Source organism: Portunus trituberculatus, chromosome 4, assembly GCF_017591435.1.
Source record: "Portunus trituberculatus isolate SZX2019 chromosome 4, ASM1759143v1, whole genome shotgun sequence".
NCBI lineage: Eukaryota > Metazoa > Arthropoda > Malacostraca > Decapoda > Portunidae > Portunus > Portunus trituberculatus.
Window position 1 is genome coordinate 3,070,071 of NC_059258.1, and position 17,500 is coordinate 3,087,570.

The window sequence follows — 17,500 nt, forward strand, 5'->3', positions numbered from 1 at the left end:
GTAAACATGTCCCTATAGTGAAGACTGTGGCCATTAATCTTCTGACCTCCATGGACCCTTCCTAATGTCAATAAAATGTTCTAATCGTATCCAAAACTCGCATTTCCACACTCATTTTGGTGACTATTTGGTGATTTTATACAGCTTCAGAAACTTATGTTGGGGATTAAAATAGTGGAGACTGTGACCATTAATCTTGTGACCTCCATGGACCCTTCCTAATGTCAATAAAATGGTCTAATTGTACACAAATCTCAAGGTAAAACTGTGTCCCAGTACTGAAGGGGTTAACATAACTTTCTTTTCCATCATTTATCCTCCTTAGGCCAATATCTCTTAAATGAAGACTAACTCAATGAAAATATGAACTAAGTTACTTCTTTTCATCTTTTCCTTTTTTTTCCTGTATAAACAAACAGAGAGAAGGTCAACTAAACTAGAATAAGGAAATTTACATAGCAAACTGTTCTCTTCACATAACTTTTCCATGTATAGAATTGTAACACTGTTCTTTCTATTACAAATCACTTCACTATCTAGAAATAACACAAGATTTTAGGAACAAGGTAGTCTATTGCATTTTTTCCCTCTGATCCCACAAAAGAAAAAGTCAGAGAAGGTTCAGCTGTTTCCTTACTCTATCATTACTTTTTTCCCTCCTTGCTTACGTCAGCGTGTGATTTATTGAGCTGTGGAACTGAATAAGCGACTCCTGTGATTAATATTTTACCTGGCGCAGAGAGGACCAAAAAAAATGAACTCACCAAGGACACGGGAGGAGAATAAACACGCATGCACGCACACACGCACACGGAAATACACGTTCATGCACACACACACACACACACACACACACACACACACACACACACACACACACGTAAATACTAAGAAAACTGAGGGAAAAAATTATAAATATAGACAAAGATAAGATAGGACAAGTATAGACTGGTTAGCTACACACACACACACACACACACACACACACACACACACACACACACACACACACACACACACACACTTCAAAATATCAAAAGGTGACCCTCTGCCGTCTTTCCGCCATCCACACCCACACCCACCCACACACACACACACCTCCCTCCCACACACACACACACAAACACCCCCAACACACACACAGCCTTGAATACACCACCACAATACCACACCAGCTCACCATCTCACCAGCTCACCATCTCACCTCATACAAAGGTTCATAAAGTTTGTGCACCAAAAACTGCTTCTCCTGCTCCTGTTTTCTGGCTTGGACTTTGACGCGCCACCATCCAAGCTGCGGCAGGTCTGGTAGCGTGAAAGAGACGTCCACGATACCTAAGGAGAGAGAGAAGGAAAGGTACAGGTGTGAAGGAAGGGAAGGAGTGAGGAGAAGAAGAGAGAGGGTGAGGATTAGCACAGTGATGAGTGACAGGAAGGAAAAGTGGGGTAGCTTAGTGGTGAGAGAAGGAAACCGAGTGTGGTAGGTGAAAGAAGAGTGAGGTTAGCTTAGAAAGAAGTGAAAGAAGGGTGAAAGAAGTGAAGTTAGCTCAATGTAGAGGGAAAGAAGAAGAAGGCTGAGGATGAAAGAACGAGAGAGAGAGAGAGAGAGAGCAAGGAAGTGAGGAAGAGAAGGAGAGGTGGTAGGTGAAAAAGAATGAACTTAGCTTAGAAATGAGTGAGAGAAGAAGAGAGTGAGGGTGAAAGAAGCGAATTTAACTTAGTAATGAGGGAAAAAAGAAGAAGCTGGAGAGAGAGAGAGAGAGAGAGAGAGAGAGAGAGAGAGAGGATGGTAGATGAGAGAATAGTAACGTTAACTTAATGGAATGGGAGATGAAGGATAGAGAAAGTTAGAATAGTGATCCATACTTGCATTAAAGAAAACATGACAAAAACTTCCTCTTCTTCTTGTGGATGGGGTGGATAGTGGTGAAAGAAGAGTAAGATTAGGTGGATAAGTGGATTGACAGAAAGAATAGTGGATAGATGGATAGAGGATAAGGAAAGTGTAGGTAATAACAGGAACGAAGAGGAGAAACACAGAGAAATGAACAGGGATAGAGTAGGATTGGATAGGATTGGTAGAAAGGATGGTGGATAGAAGGATAGAGGATAATGAAGGAATGAAGCGGAAAAACACAGAGAAATAAACAGGGACAGAAAAGCAGAGATAGACAGATAAACGAAGATAGAAACAGAGAGACAGATAGATAGAACACAGAGACAGAGAGAGATAGAAATAAAAAGAGACAGACAGACAGACAAACAGACGAAAAGAGAGACATGCAATTATAGACGCATAGAAAACGAGACAGGTAGACAGACAGACGGACAGGCAGACAGACAGACAGACAGACTAACCTACTCTCGGTGATCTTGAAACCCATCTCTTGATAATGTTGTCCTCTGGATCCTGTAACAGACATAAAAACAAGGTCAGACACACAGACACACAGACACACACACACACACACACACACACACACACACACACACACACACACACACACACACACACACACACACACAATACTCTGAAATATAATTAAAAAATCAACAACAACAACAACAATAATAATAATAATAATAATAATAATAATAACTTTAACGCAAAACCGCTCTCTCTCTCTCTCTCTCTCTCTCTCTCTCTCTCTCTCTCTCTCTCTCTCTCTCTCTCTCTCACATTTTTTTCCTTACTTCTTGCATTAATATCGTTTTTTTACTAAGAGAGAGAGAGAGAGAGAGAGAGAGAGAGAGAGAGGCACCACATTCCTAACAGCGGCTAGCGGGAATGGCTGGTTACCTTGATAACACCCATTAACTTCCCCATATAAAGAAAAAAAAACAAGTAATGGGCGAAAGGAACCAGTCTACCTCTCTCTCTCTCTCTCTCTCTCTCTCTCTCTGCTACCCACTATGTCTTATTTGATCCCTTCTTTGTTTGTATTCTAGTCATGTGGTCGTTTACTTGTCACTGCGCGGCGTGTGTTGTCTCCCACGCATATGTATTTGTGTTTGTCTGTGATGCGTTTCTCTAATCTTGTGTGTTTTATTCATGGTGTCCCTTGTTGGCACTTCCCACGGTGCTCTTGTGTTGGCGTCATGTGTTCCTGTTGCTTGGTTCTTGATTTGTTTTAAGTTGTTTTTTTTTTTTTTTTTTCGTTTTTTTTTTTTTCGTTTATTCATTTTGTTTTGTTTTTTTTTTTTTTGCATTTTTTTTTCCTTCCTTGCTTTCTTCTGTTTCTTGCTTTCTATGTCTATTTTGGTTATTTGATTATTTGGTTAGTCTTATTTTCATCTTGACTTCTTCCGTCTTTTCGTTTCATACACACACACACACACACACACACACACACACACACACACACACACACACACACACACACTGCAACAACCTCATCAAAACCTGACTTGAATGTAAATAGACCATTTCTTTTTTTTTCTCTCTTTTTTTTCTCTGTCTCACTCTTTATCAACTTCTATGGCCAATGTTCTCTAAGTATAAAAACGAGTTCTCTATGTGTGTGTGTGTGTGTGTATGTGTGTGTGCGTGTGCCCTCTACGCCTTCCCACGAGTAACCTTTACCTGGTTAGCTAGTGGCCACAAAAACAAGTCGCTTACACCCATACCTCTCAAGCGCAAGGTCTGCCCGGTCACTTAATACTTCCTCCAGCTTGAGAAACCCTTACCTGTGCATTGCTGATGAGGGAGTGAAAGGTGAACCAGCGAGCCACACCACCACCACACCACCACACCACCACACCCTCACACTGTCTCACTCTTCACCACTCTAATACACTCATACACACACACACACTACTATTACACTATTTTTCACACTTCCTCATTATCTCTCTATTGTTCTACCACACTCACACACACGCGCACATACACGCAAACACCATCACACACACTCACACTTCCTCATGATTTGCCTCTATCACACTGACTCACACACACACACACACACACACACACACACACACTCACACTTGCAGATTCATCCCTTCTCTATAATACCCTCTATTTTTTGCCTGTTTTCTTCATAATTAGCATCGTTTTTTTTTTTGTATTTCCTCCTATCTATCGCTTCATTTTTCTCCTACACACTTCTGAATATAATGTTGAAGTTTTGGTCTCATGGTCTTAATGGTTTGAATTTTTTTTTTTTCTTATTTTTTTCTTTTTCTTAATAGTTCTTTCTCAGTTTTCATTATTAGTAAACGATCATTTTTTTTTTTTTTAGGTTTTGTATATGATGTGGGAGTTTTTTTTTCCTTCTTTTCTTAGTCTAATGCCTTCGTTTTTCTTTATTTTCTTTTTTTCTTTTCTTTATTCTTACAAGTTTTTTCTGTCTTCATTATTTGTAAACGATTTTTTTTTTTTAGTTTCTTCTGTAATTAATGTGTGAGTTTTTCTTCTTTGCCTTCGTTTTCTTTTCTTTTCTTTTCTCTATTCTTACAAGTATTCTCTCAGTCTTTTATTATTGGTAAACGACAATTTTTTTTTAGATACTTAAGAATATTATGTTGGGAGTTTTCTTTTTTCTCTTCATAGTCTAATGCCTTCACTTTTTCTTTATTTTCTTTTCTTTTCTTTATTATTACTAGTTTGCTCTCTGTCTTCATTATTGGCAAACGATCACTTCTTTTAGATCATTCAAAATATAATAGTTGTTTTTTTTTCTTCTTTTAATATTCTGATGCCTTCCTTTTTCTTTCCTTTTCCTTTTTTCTTTATTACTTCTTTTAAATCATTCAAAATATAATGTTGGGGAATTTTCTTTTTTCTGTATTTTTTTTTTTTTTTTTTTTTTTTTGCGTTTTACATCATAATTCTTACAAGTACTCTCTATTTTCCACTCTTGTAAACTCTGGAACTCCCTGCCCTCTTCTACACTTCTTCCTGCTTGTAACTCTCCTTTCTTTTCTCTCTTTTTGCCCTTTTCAAGACACTCCACACACCAATTTTCTTTTTAACAGACCAATAAACTAAGATAACCACCTGATTTCCTACCTGCGTGTTGCCAATTAGCGTGTAAGGTGAAGGCAAACCATTATCACTAGTAAGATGAGAATGTTGATGGGTGTAGATTCAATTAAAGGCGTTAATAATGTGAGACGATAAAGGTGAATGAGAAGACTACCATTTATCTGTGAATATTTAATTCAGAGAAAGGTGAGATGGTTAAGTGTTACGAGCAAATCTGAGGCGCTAAAGGATGAACTCATAAAACGACTTGGCAAAGGAAAATTGTGTAAAAAGAGTGAACACCTGAGTACTTAATTAGTGAGGTGAGAAGTTAACGAGACGATACGTTAGTTAATTAGATCACAGGTGTGCGTCAGGTAAGTAAAGGTAAGGCGAACTATTATGCTCCTCTCTGTCTTAAAACAACCCCAATTATGTTCCTATGTGTCTTAAAACAATCTCAATTTAATCTAACTTACCTTAATACAGTAGTTAATTAGATCACAGGTGTACATCAGGTAAGTAAAGGTAAGTAAATATCACGTTCTCATGTGTCTTAAAACAATCCTAACTTACAATCCTAACTTACCTTAACACAACCCCAGTCCAATCTAACCTAACCTAACCTAACTCAACCCTAAACTGACCTAATGCAACAGAATTCTAACCTAACTTAACAATACCATTCAATCTAACGACACTTAATAAAAAATACCAAACTTCACCCCTTCAATACTGGAACGCATTTTCACCTCGGGTTTTGAGTGGGATTAGATTACTTTATTGACATTAGGAAGGGTCTATGGAGGTCAGGGAGATTAATGGCCACAGTCTTCACTATTCTAATCTCCACGTAAGTATTCTGAAGCTGTATGGAATCACTAAACACAAAACAGAATAAATATGAAAATGTGAGTTTTGAGTACCATTAGACCATTTTATTGACATTAGGAAGGGTCTATGGAGGTCAGGAGACTAATGGCCACAGTCTTCACTATTTCAACCCCCTACATAAGTTTCTGAAGCTGTACAGAACCACCAGAATGAAAATGAAAACGCGTCCTGGCACTGAAGGGGTTAACGTAACAATTTATACAAGATTTAGGTTAAGTAAATGAGTAAGAGAAACCCGATCTAACGTAACATAATTAGATCACACGTAGCATTGCAGGTGAGCTCAGGTAACGAGTCCTGACCCACGCAAGACATCCGAGAGGCGAGGAGGAGAGGAGGCAAACACAAGCAAGTCAATGTAGGATGATGGTGCTAAATATGAAGACTGGAGCGATAAATAGGAGCGAGTGAAGGCAAACAACTATTACAGGATTACCTCAACGCCCCGCCACATTGCCGTGTTGGTGATGTAAGGCATGGATAAGGAAATGCCACGACGAGGGGAAACACAAACGCAAGGGAGCACAAAGGAAGGACAAATATGAACAGGATAGACAGATTAAGAGAAAGTTTTGTTTAAGGAAATGCCACGCCAAGAGGAATCACAAGCACAAGGGAACACAAAGGATAGACAGACGAATAGTAAGAGAAAGTTTTATATCAGGTGGATAGACAAATCAAAGGGGAATAGGGGAAACTTTTGTGTAAGGAAATGCCACGACGAGGGGAAACACAAACGCAAGGGAACACAAAGGAAGGAAAACCATGAACAGAATGGATGGACAAAGAAAGTTTTGGATAAGGAAATGCCACGCCAAGAGGAAACACAAACACAAGGAAAGACAAAGAAAGGACAAATATGGACAGGATAAGACAGACAAATAGTAAGAGAAAGTTTTGGATAAGGAAATGCCACGCCGAGAGGAAACACAAGCACAAGGGAATACAAAGGAAAGGCAAATAGTACAAACAAGAAAGATTGACAAATAGTAAAGAGAAAGATTTGTATAAGGAAATGAAACAGAGGGAAAAGAAAACGAAGGAACACAAGAGAACAGAAAGGAAAAACAAATGATGCAAAGAAGAAGGATAGACAAATAATAAAGAGAAAGTTTTGTATAAGGAAATAAAACAGAGAAAAGAATGAAGGAGCACAAGAGAACACAAAGGAATCAGCAGAAGGTATCAAATAGGATGAACAAACACGGTTTTTTTTTTATAAGGAAAAGAAACAAAGGAGGAAGAAAGGAACGAAAAAAAATGGAGCACTAGGGAACACAAATGAAGAACAAAGGGAGAGAAAAGCGAAGGGAGGAAGCACAAGAGAATACAAAGGAAGGGCATGAGGTACTAAACAAGATGAACAAACAGTATAAGAAATGAAACACAGAAGGAATGGAGCACTAGGGAACACAAATGAAGAACAAACGGAGAGAGAAACAAAGGGAAAGAACACAAGGGAACACAAATGAAGGGGAAATGGTACCAAAACAGGACGAACGAACAATAAGGGAAAATTTTGTGGAAGGAAATGAAAGAGAGAAAAAAAGACGAAGGGGAAAACAAGGGAGGGAACACAAGGGAACACAAATGAAGGACAAACGATGCTAAACACAAAGGATTGCCGTTTTAAAGATTTTGTGTGAGGAAACGCGAAGAGGAAACACGAGGAAGCTTATAGGAAATACGAACAAACACAAAGAAAGACAGTAGAAACACAAAGATGAAAAAATATCACAAAATGACAACGAACACAAAGAAAAACAAAGAAACACAAACGAAGAACAGAAATAACGAAAAAAAACTAAACACAGAAACACAAACACAGCTGAAAAAAAAAAACAGCGAACACAAAGAAACACAAAGAAACACAAACAAAGAACAGGAGTAAGAAAAGGAAAAAAAAACACAAAAACAGAAACACAGCTGAAAGACAAAAAATTACAGCGAACACGAAGAAACACAAAGAAACACAAACGAAGGAGAGAAATAACGAAAAAAAAATTTAAACGGAAGCACAAACGAACACAAACGAACACAAACGAACACAAACGAACAGGAGGGGAGCCGAACAAGTGAACCAGATTACCGTTACGTGTGATAAGGCATAGGAAGGGTGGCAGAGTGGATGGTCTTGAAGTGGAGGAGTGGAAATGAAGAATGTGTTGAGGATTGTAAGAAATAGAAACACAACATGAGGAATGAGTCTTGTTTTTAATGTTTCTCTTGTCCACAACTTCAAATAAACAATGTGGGAATGATGAAATGTGAAATAGTGAAGGATGACGTAAAGGATGGAGTGTGTTGTGAGATTTGAAGGAGTGAAATGACAGACAGACAGACAGACAGACAGAGAGACAAACAGACAGACACACACACACACACACAAAGACAGACAACCAGAAAGACAGAAACACAAACAGACAGACAGACAGACAGGCAGATAGACAGACAGACAGACATAGAAAGACAGACTAGTGACCAGAGAAACAAAGACAGAAAGACAAAAAAAGTAGACATAAGACAAATGAAAATAGAAAGACAAAAAAAGACAGAGAGAGAGAGAGAGAGAGAGAGAGAGAGAGGGGGGGATACATGAAGTGGATGAATACAGTGAGTGGATGAGATGAAAGAGAAAAGTCCATATATCATTCCTTTTCCACATTCCACTCTTTATCTTCAATGCCATTCCCTCTCTCTCTCTCTCTCTCTCTCTCTCTCTCTCACTAATGCAAGAGTTCTGGTAATATTTTGTGCCTTTTCCCTTTCGTAACATTGCAATGGACGTGAAAAAAAAGGAAATGGTGAAAAAAAATGAAAAATATGTTAACTTGACAAAAATATGATCGATGTAAGTGGAAACATGAAGGAATTGTTTTGTTTTTCTTTAAGTAGTGTTCGCTGACAGAAAGTTGTGGTCAATTGAGGAAATGAACTAAAGAAATGAAGAAATGTAACAAAATGAAGGAATATGTAACAAGTATTTCCTGTTGGTTAATACAGACACACAGACACACAGACACACAGACACACACAGACAGACACACAGACAGACACACAGACACACAGACACACAGACAGACACACAGACAGGTAGATAGACACACAGACAGACATACAGACAAACAGACACACAGACAGACAGACACACAGACAATTAGATAAACAGATAAACAGACAGACAGGCAGGCAGGCAGACAGACAGACAGACAGATAGGCAGACAGACAGACTGACAGACAGACAGACAGACTGATTGATAGATAGACTCACAGACAGACAGACAGACAAACAGACAGACAGACAGGCAGGCAGGCAGACAGACAGACAGACAGACAGACAGACAGACAGACAGGGAGAAAAAACAAACCCAAACAAAACAAAGACACAAACAGACAAACAGACAAACAGATAAACATAAAACCATGAAAACAGTGACAAAACAAACACACACAAACAAACACACAAACAAAACAGAACCAAGAAAAACATAAATAAACAAACAAAACAAACCCACCACCACCACCACCACCACCACATAAACAACAACAACAACAACAACACCTTGACCTGACAAAAGGGACACGTGACCTTGACATTTCCTCTCTCTCTCTCTCTCTCTCTCTCTCTCTCTCTCTCTCTCTCTCTCTCTTTCTCCCAGTTTTTCTCTTCTCCTCTTCTTGTTCTGTTTCTTATTTACTTTTCTCTCTCATTTCTTCATTTCTTGCCTTTTTCTCCTTATTTTCTTTATTTTATTTTCTTATTTTTCTTTCTTATTCTTCTTTTCCATCATTTTCTTTTTTTTCCTTCGTCATTTTCTTTTCTTGTTTTCATTTTTCGTTATTATCCATTTTTTTTTTCATTTCTTATCTCCTCTTCTCCTCCTCCTCCTCCTCCTCCTCCTCCTCCTCCTCCTCCTTCTTCTTCTCATATTCTTTCCTCTATACTTTATCTTCCCCTTCTTCCATCATCTCTCTCTCTCCTTTCATCTCCTCTCCTAACACTTTATTATTCTCTCTCTTCCTCTTCCTCCTCCTCTTCCACCTCCTCCTCCTCCTCCTTCTCCTCCTCCTCCCTTTAACTTCACCTCCTCTTCATCCTCTCTCTCTCCATTTATCTTTCTTTCATTATTCTCTTTCTTCCTCTTCCTCCTTCTCTTCCACCTCTTCCTTCTCCTCCTTCTCTTCCTCCTCCTCCTCCTCCCTTTAACTTAACTTCCTCTTCATCCTCTCTCTCTCTCCCCATTTATCTTCTTTCCTAACAGTTAGCACATTATTATTCTCTCTCTTCCTCCTCCTCCTCCTCCTCCTCCTCCTCCTCCTCCTCCTCCTCCTGTCCACGCCCCAGTAAGCATGAAGGAGGCAGGAAGACTAGGTGGTGTTTCTGAGCCCAAAGATCAAGGTTAAGGAGAGAAAGTCATTCATTAATAGGAAAGACAGTTGCGTTAGGGGGTTAAAAGTCCAAATGGTGACTAATGATCGAGATAACGGCTTCTCGGGGTGTTAAGTGCGAATGGTGATAAGGAATAGAAGTTCCTTGGTGTTAATAAGGAAGGATTTGTTTACGACTTGGCTACTTTATTGATTTTTTCAGTTGTGAGTCCAAATGGTGACGTGTGATTAAATAATGATTTTTTGGGGTGTTAAGTGAGAATGGTCATAAGAAATAGGAATGTCTTGGTGTTAAAAAGGAAGGATTTATTTACTACTTGGCTAGTTTATTGATTTTGCTAGTTGTGAGTCCAAATGGTGACGTGTGGTCAAATATACGGTTTTCTCGGTGTTCCGTGAGAATAATAATGAAGAACGGAGTCAGTGATTGTTAAAATGAAAGGCTTGTTTATAAATTAGCTTGTTAACAGTCGAATTGGGCAGTTAGGAGTCTAAATGGTGACGGATAGGATGATATAATGGAACTGGAGTTGTTTAGCACCAAAAATTGAATAAAATACGTGAATCAGGTAATCAAGACTCAAATTACATACAAATAGCAGCAAAATGACAATGAACGCTGAAGATTACTAGTTAAAAGTCCAAACGGTGACACAACCTCAACAAGGCTCAGCAACATACACACACACAAAAGACCAAGCCAGTTAGTTAAGAGTCCAAATGATGACACACCTAAACCCAGCAACACAGCCACAACACAAAATTTATCTAGTTAAGAGTCCAAATGATGACACAACCCAAAGCCAGCAACACAAGCCTAACACATAGACCAGTTAGTTAGAAGTGCAAATGATGACACAACCCAAAGCCAGCAACACAAGCCTAACACAAAGACCAGTTAGTTAGGAGTGCAAATGATGACACAACCCAAAGCCAGCAACACAAGCCTAACACAAAGACCAGTTAGTTAGAAGTGCAAATGATGACACAACCCAAAGCCAGCAACACAAGCCTAACACAAAGACCAGTTAGTTAGAAGTGCAAATGATGACACAACCCAAAACCAGCAACACAAGCCTAACACAAAGACCAGTTAGTTAGAAGTGCAAATGATGACACAACCTAAAGCCAGCAACACAAGCCTAACACAAAGACCAGTTAGTTAGGAGTGCAAATGATGACACAACCCAAAGCCAGCAACACAAGCCTAACACAAAGACCAGTTAGTTACGAGTCCAAATGATGACACCACCTGAACAAAACCAGCAACGCAAAGGAGGATGACTAGAAAGAAACAGGGAATGAGGGATATTAACTATCATTCCTTAGAGAGACGTAGGTTAAGAGGAGCCCTGAGAGAAGTATTTAAGTGATATAAGGGTTTTAACAAAGGGGACATGAATGCAGTTTTTAGGATCAGTAGCGGGGACAGAACCAGAAATAATGGATTAAACTTGAAAATTGAGGTTTAGGAAGGAAATGGGAAGAAACTGGAGTGGTTGATGAGTGGAACGGTCTCAGTGGTCATTTAGTCAGGGCTTAGTCAACAGGGAGCTTTAAAAGGTTAGATAAGTTCATGGATGAGGAAGATAGATGGGATTAGGTAGATTAAACACACTGGGACTGCCTCGTATACACCTGGCGGCCTCTTGCAGCTTCCCTCTTTTCTTATGTTCTTAAAAAAAAAAAGTTAACAGTCCAAATGATGACAGAACCAAAATCCAGCAACACAAATCTAACACAAAGGCCACTGAGTTAGGATTCCAAATGATGACACACCTAAACCCAGCAACACAAACCACAACACAAAGGTAAGTTAGTTAGGAGTCCGAATGATTACACAACCTAAACCCAGCAACACAAACCCAACGGAAAATTATTTAGTTAAAAGTCCGAATGATGACGCAAGTTAGAGAGAGGAGACATAGGCACACAACACACATTGAGTAAGAAGGACAGGTTCATTGAAAGTCCAGATGGTGACACGTGCAATGGTTTCAAATATGGCGTAAAAGACACGATCTGGATAGAACTAGCGGAAAGGAGTAACCAAGGCACTCTACAGCCCCTTCACCCCCCCCCCCTCACCCCCTTTCAGCACTCCTTGACCCCTTCAATACCACGACGTCTTTCCTCATTCATTCTGGTGACTATTTGGTGATTTTAAACAGCTTCAGAAACTCATGTATGGGATTAAAATTATGAAGACTGTGGCTATTAATCTTGTGACCTCCATAGACCCTTCCTAATGTCAATAAAATGGTCTAATCGCACACAAAATTCAAGGTCAAAATGCATCCCAGTACTGAACGGGCTAAAATAGTGAAAACTGTGGCCATTAATATTCTGACCTCCATAGACCCTTCCTAATGTCAATAAAATTATATAATCGCACACAAAACTCAAGGTCAAAATGCGTCAGTCTTGAAGGAGCTAAGCCTCTATATCCAGTCTCCTCTGGTTTGGAAAGGGAGGCGTTCACTACGGAAGGGTAAACTGACGTACCTTGAGATCGTGATGGCAATTGATAAAGGCCAGGTAAGGATGAGCGAGAGACACTTGGTTCAGGCTGGATAAAGCTGGATTCCGGACACATGGATACTGTTTTCTCATTGTGGTTTATGTTTAGAATGGATGCAGTGACCAGGAAGGAGTCAGTCATAGGAATTAGTTTGGAATGGGAGTAGTGGTTGGAATGAAAAGAGTCGTATGTATTTTGAATATATCTGGATTCTTTATGATGATTTCCTTGGTATAATTTTGAAAGAAAGTATTGTGTTCGAGAAAAAGAAAGGGTTGGATATGTTTTGGATAGGCTCAATTTTTTAATGATTCTCTTGATTTATTTCAGAACAAAACCTTAACGAGAACTCTTTATTCTAACTCATTTTTCTAATGTCATTTTATTTTCCTTGGCCAGTTCCCCATAAAAATGTCAATAATTAGGTGGTTAAAACAGTCACTAATAGCAACGATCTCAATATATGATAGATAAATAGAAAAAAAAGGATATTGTTTGCTCTCATCTTAAAACCAGGTTGTTAGGGGAGAAATTATGTTAGTGGCAAGTACGTGTCAGGAAATGGTTGCAAAATAGGGTGTAATGTGCTATCATCTTAAAACCAAGTTGTTATGGATGAAATGATGCTCTTAGTTGCAAGTACAAGCCAGGAAATAGTTGCTAAAAAGGATATTGCTTGCTCTCATCTTAAACTCAAGTTGTTATGGATAAAATGACGTTAGTGGCAAGTACAAATCAGAAAGTGGTTGCAAAATAGGGTGTTATGGAGTGGGAATCCAAACTTTAACATCGTCAGAACAACCTCCAGCCTCTCTCATCATACACTCAGGTTGCCAGCGGTCAGTACAAGAAAGGAAATGCTTGCTAGATAGGGCAGTGTGCTCTCATCATAACTCAGGTGGTGAGCGGTGAGGACAAGTAAGGAAATGGTTGCAAGGAAGTGGTTGCTAAGATGAGGTTGCTAAATGAAGTGCTATGTGCTCTCATCTTAAATGGTTCTACTGGTTCCAGACACGAGGCCAGCTCTAGGTAACATTGCAGAGAAGGGAAGAGGAAGAGGAAGAGGAAAGGCTTGCAATGTGTGTCAGAGAGAGAGAGAGAGAGAGAGAGAGAGAGAGAGAGAGAGAGAGAGAGAGAGAGAGAGAGAGAGAGAGAGAGAGAGAGAGAGAGAGAGAGAGAGAGAGAGAGAGAGAGAGAGAGAGAGAGAGAGAGACCTCGTAAATTATGCTACAAAGATAAGAGTGTTGGGCAAATTTGTTTTTTTGGGGGTTGATGTCAAGGGCGGAGGAAAGAGAAGGGAAGGTGAACTCTTAAGTGGACAAGGACAAAGAAAGAAAGAAAGAAAGAAAGAAAGAAAGAAAGAGAGAAGAAAAAGCAATGAAGATCTTTAAACACACAAAATTGTCAACTCAGAACCCTTCCCATGAAACACACACACACACACACACACACACACACACACACACACACACACACACACACACACACACACACACACATACACACACAGATCATGTGTGTGTATTGTGTGTGTGTGTGTGTGTGTGTGTGTGTGTGTGTGTGTGTGTGTGTGTGTGTCTGAAGTTACGACAGAAGCTTGATTCATCTTCCTACAGTTAAGAATTGAAATGTCATGCAAATTGTGAGATGAATAAGATGAGAGAGAGAGAGAGAGAGAGAGAGAGAGAGAGAGAGAGAGAGAGATTACACACACATCTCCATCCACCGCACCACACACACACACACACACACACACACACACACACACACACACACACACACACACACACACACACACACAAATAAAAACAATAACAAAACAAATTATATAAACACGTACGTAATCAAACGCAGAAAAACAAGTGTGTGTGATTCTGACCTCACCTGATGACTACAATTAATTCCTTCACCTGTTACGAACACGAGGGAAAAAAAAAAAGAAGGAAAATAAAGAAAAAAAGAAAACAGAAAACAGGAACTAACGCGCAATAGGTGGAAATTCTGCTTCATCATCTGCATGTGAAGAGTACAAAGAGGAAAAAAAAAAAGTGTTTTGACTGAAGGGGAAAAAAATAATAATGGTGTTGTGATGAGACGGAAGAATGGACGAGGTGGTAGGAGGGAAACATAATGGTGAAGGAAACAGTAAAGAAAAATGTGAAGATACGAGGAAGCGAAATATGCAATAGGAAAACTTGGTGTATAGAGAAAAAGTCAAATAAAGCATGGAGGACAGAAAAGAGGGATAAAAGAGAACAGACAAGAAGTATAAAGGAGGATATGATAAAAAAAAAAAGGAAGAGAGAGAGAAACTAGACTAATGAAAAATATGCAAAAAATTAAAATAAACTAAACATAGAGAAAGAAATGAAGCATAAATGAATAATGATAAAAGGGAAGAGAGAGAAACTAAGAGAATAATGAAAATAAAAAATAAAAACATAGAGAAAAAAAAGAAACGTAAAGAAAAATAAAAAAGGAAGAGAGAGAAAAACTAAAAGAATAACAAAAATACGTAAAAATTGAGACGATAGAAATAAAAACAACTTGAACTATTGAAAAAAAAAAACATAACCATAAAAACAACAAAAACAATAATAATAACGATAGATAGAGAGAAATAAAAAAAAGAAAAACAGGAAGGAGAAGAGAAAAGGAGAAACAGAACGTAATGAATGATAAAGAAAGGAATCGGGGACAAAGGAGTAATACATTTTGAAATTTAGAAAAGGTCGAGTGAAAGGAGAACAAACACACGAACGATAAAGAACAAAGAACGAAACAAAAAGAGAAACCATTGTAACATTTTCCTACAATGACGAAAAGAAGGAAAAGAAAAGAAAATGAGAAATAAATGAAAGGATAATGTTTTAAACGATACATGAAAAGGGAAAAATGAAAAAAAGAGGAAAATATTTAAAAGTGAGGGAAAAAAGAGAGGGAAAATAAAGAGGGGATAAAAATGAGGGGGAAATAAAGGGGAAAAAATAAAAGAGGAAAAATTAAAAAGAGGAAAAACAGAAAAAGAGGAAATAAATGAGGGAAAATAAATGAAGGAAAAAGGTGGAGAAAAGGAAAAGGAAAATAAAAAGAGGAATATAAAAAGAAAAGAAAAAAGAGGAAAATAAAAAAGGAGAAAATAAAACAGGGAAAAAGAAAAGAGAAAAGAAAAAGGAAAAAGAAAAAGAAAAAAAAAAAAAAGAGAAAAGAAAAGGGAAAATAAAAGAAAAGGAAAAAGAAAAGAAAAAAGAAAGAAAAAAGAAAAAGGAAAATAAAAGAAAAGGAAAAGGAAAAATGGAAAAAAAAATAAGAAAAATATAAATTGAAAAAAAAAAGAAAATGAGAAAAAAAACTTAATATATGAAAACATTTAAAACAATTTATAGAAAAAAAAATTAAAAAAGTGACCCTCTAGAATACAGACGACATAGAAAACGAGAAACAACAAAATCTTGACACAACCAAATAAGCAAAAGAAGAAAGTGAACTAACAGAAAAAAAAAAAAGACAAATGGAAGTAGAAAAAATAATAATATAAACACAAAAAAAAGAGAAGAAAAAAAAGAAAGAAAAAAGATGAGAAGGAAACAATAATAATGAAGATAAATAGAGAGAAATGAAAAAAAACAAGAAGAAAAATAAGGATCTTAATATAAACACAACAAAAAAAAAAAAAAAAAGAAAAAATATGAGCCAATAACTGAATAACTAAAAAATTGATTGAGTAAGAAAGTAAGAAAGTAAGAAAGTAAGAAAGTAAGAAAGTAAGAAAGTAAGAAAGTTAGAAAGTAAGAAAGTAGATAGATATGTAAAGCAAGTAACCTAATTATGAAACTGAGAAAATAAATAAATAAATAAGAAATTGATTAAGAAAGTAAGATAAGAAAGTAAGAAAGTAAGAAAGTAAGAAAAAAAGAAAGTAAGAAAGAAGATAGAATTGTAAGATAGATAACCTAACTTAACGTAACTATAAAATTGAGAAAATAAGCAAATAAGTAACTAGGAAATTGATTAAGTAAGAAAGAAAGAAAGAAAGAAAGTAAGAAAATAAGTAGGTCAAGAAAGTAAACCTAACCTAACCTAACTACGAAACTGGAAAAGTAAGCAAATAAGCGAATAAGAAACTGACATGTAGGCACAAACGTAAAAGAAAAAGAAAAAAGAAAAAAGAAAAAAGAAAAAAAACAATAAAAAACAATAAACTGAAAAAAAAACACACAAACAAACCACAAGAAACAAAACACACACCAAAAATATAACCCCGTAAAAAAACACACAAAAAAAACACACACACACAATAATAACCACGTAAACACACACACACACACAGACACACACACACACACACAATAGTAACCCCGTGAAAAGGACTCAACACTCCACAGTTAACAAGGTAGCCGAGACACAAGCCCTACATACTAATGACCTTACGTAACCTTCCCGCGTAGCCTCAAGACAGGAAGCGTGTGGGGAACATTAGAGAGCAGCGAGTGTGAGGCTGATAAGAAGGGAACACGCCACACTGAGTTACGCCGCCCGTCACCAGGAGAAGAGGGGCGTTAGATGAAAGGTAATGGTGATAGAGGGAGAGAAAGGGAAGGAAAATGAGAGGTGCTAGGAATAGAGAGGTGGAAATACAAAAAATGATGATAAAAAGAGAAAGAAAAGAAAAAATCCACCAGGAGAAGAGGGGCGATAAATGAAGGTATAGGTGATAGAAGGGAGAG

General features: G+C 37.8%; 1 protein-coding gene across 2 annotated transcripts in view; it reads right to left on the reverse strand.

The window, feature by feature from the left end:
• Positions 1 to 17,500, reverse strand: part of LOC123512763 (CD109 antigen-like) — a 103,833-nt gene that overhangs the window by 28,660 nt on the left and 57,673 nt on the right. For both annotated transcript variants that reach the window (XM_045269342.1, XM_045269347.1), the window contains exons 6-7: positions 2,359 to 2,410; positions 1,205 to 1,335 (exon numbers count right to left, since the gene is read on the reverse strand). In XM_045269342.1, the coding sequence (XP_045125277.1) occupies positions 1,205 to 1,335; positions 2,359 to 2,410 (183 nt within the window). The remainder of the gene's footprint in view (positions 1 to 1,204; positions 1,336 to 2,358; positions 2,411 to 17,500) is intronic.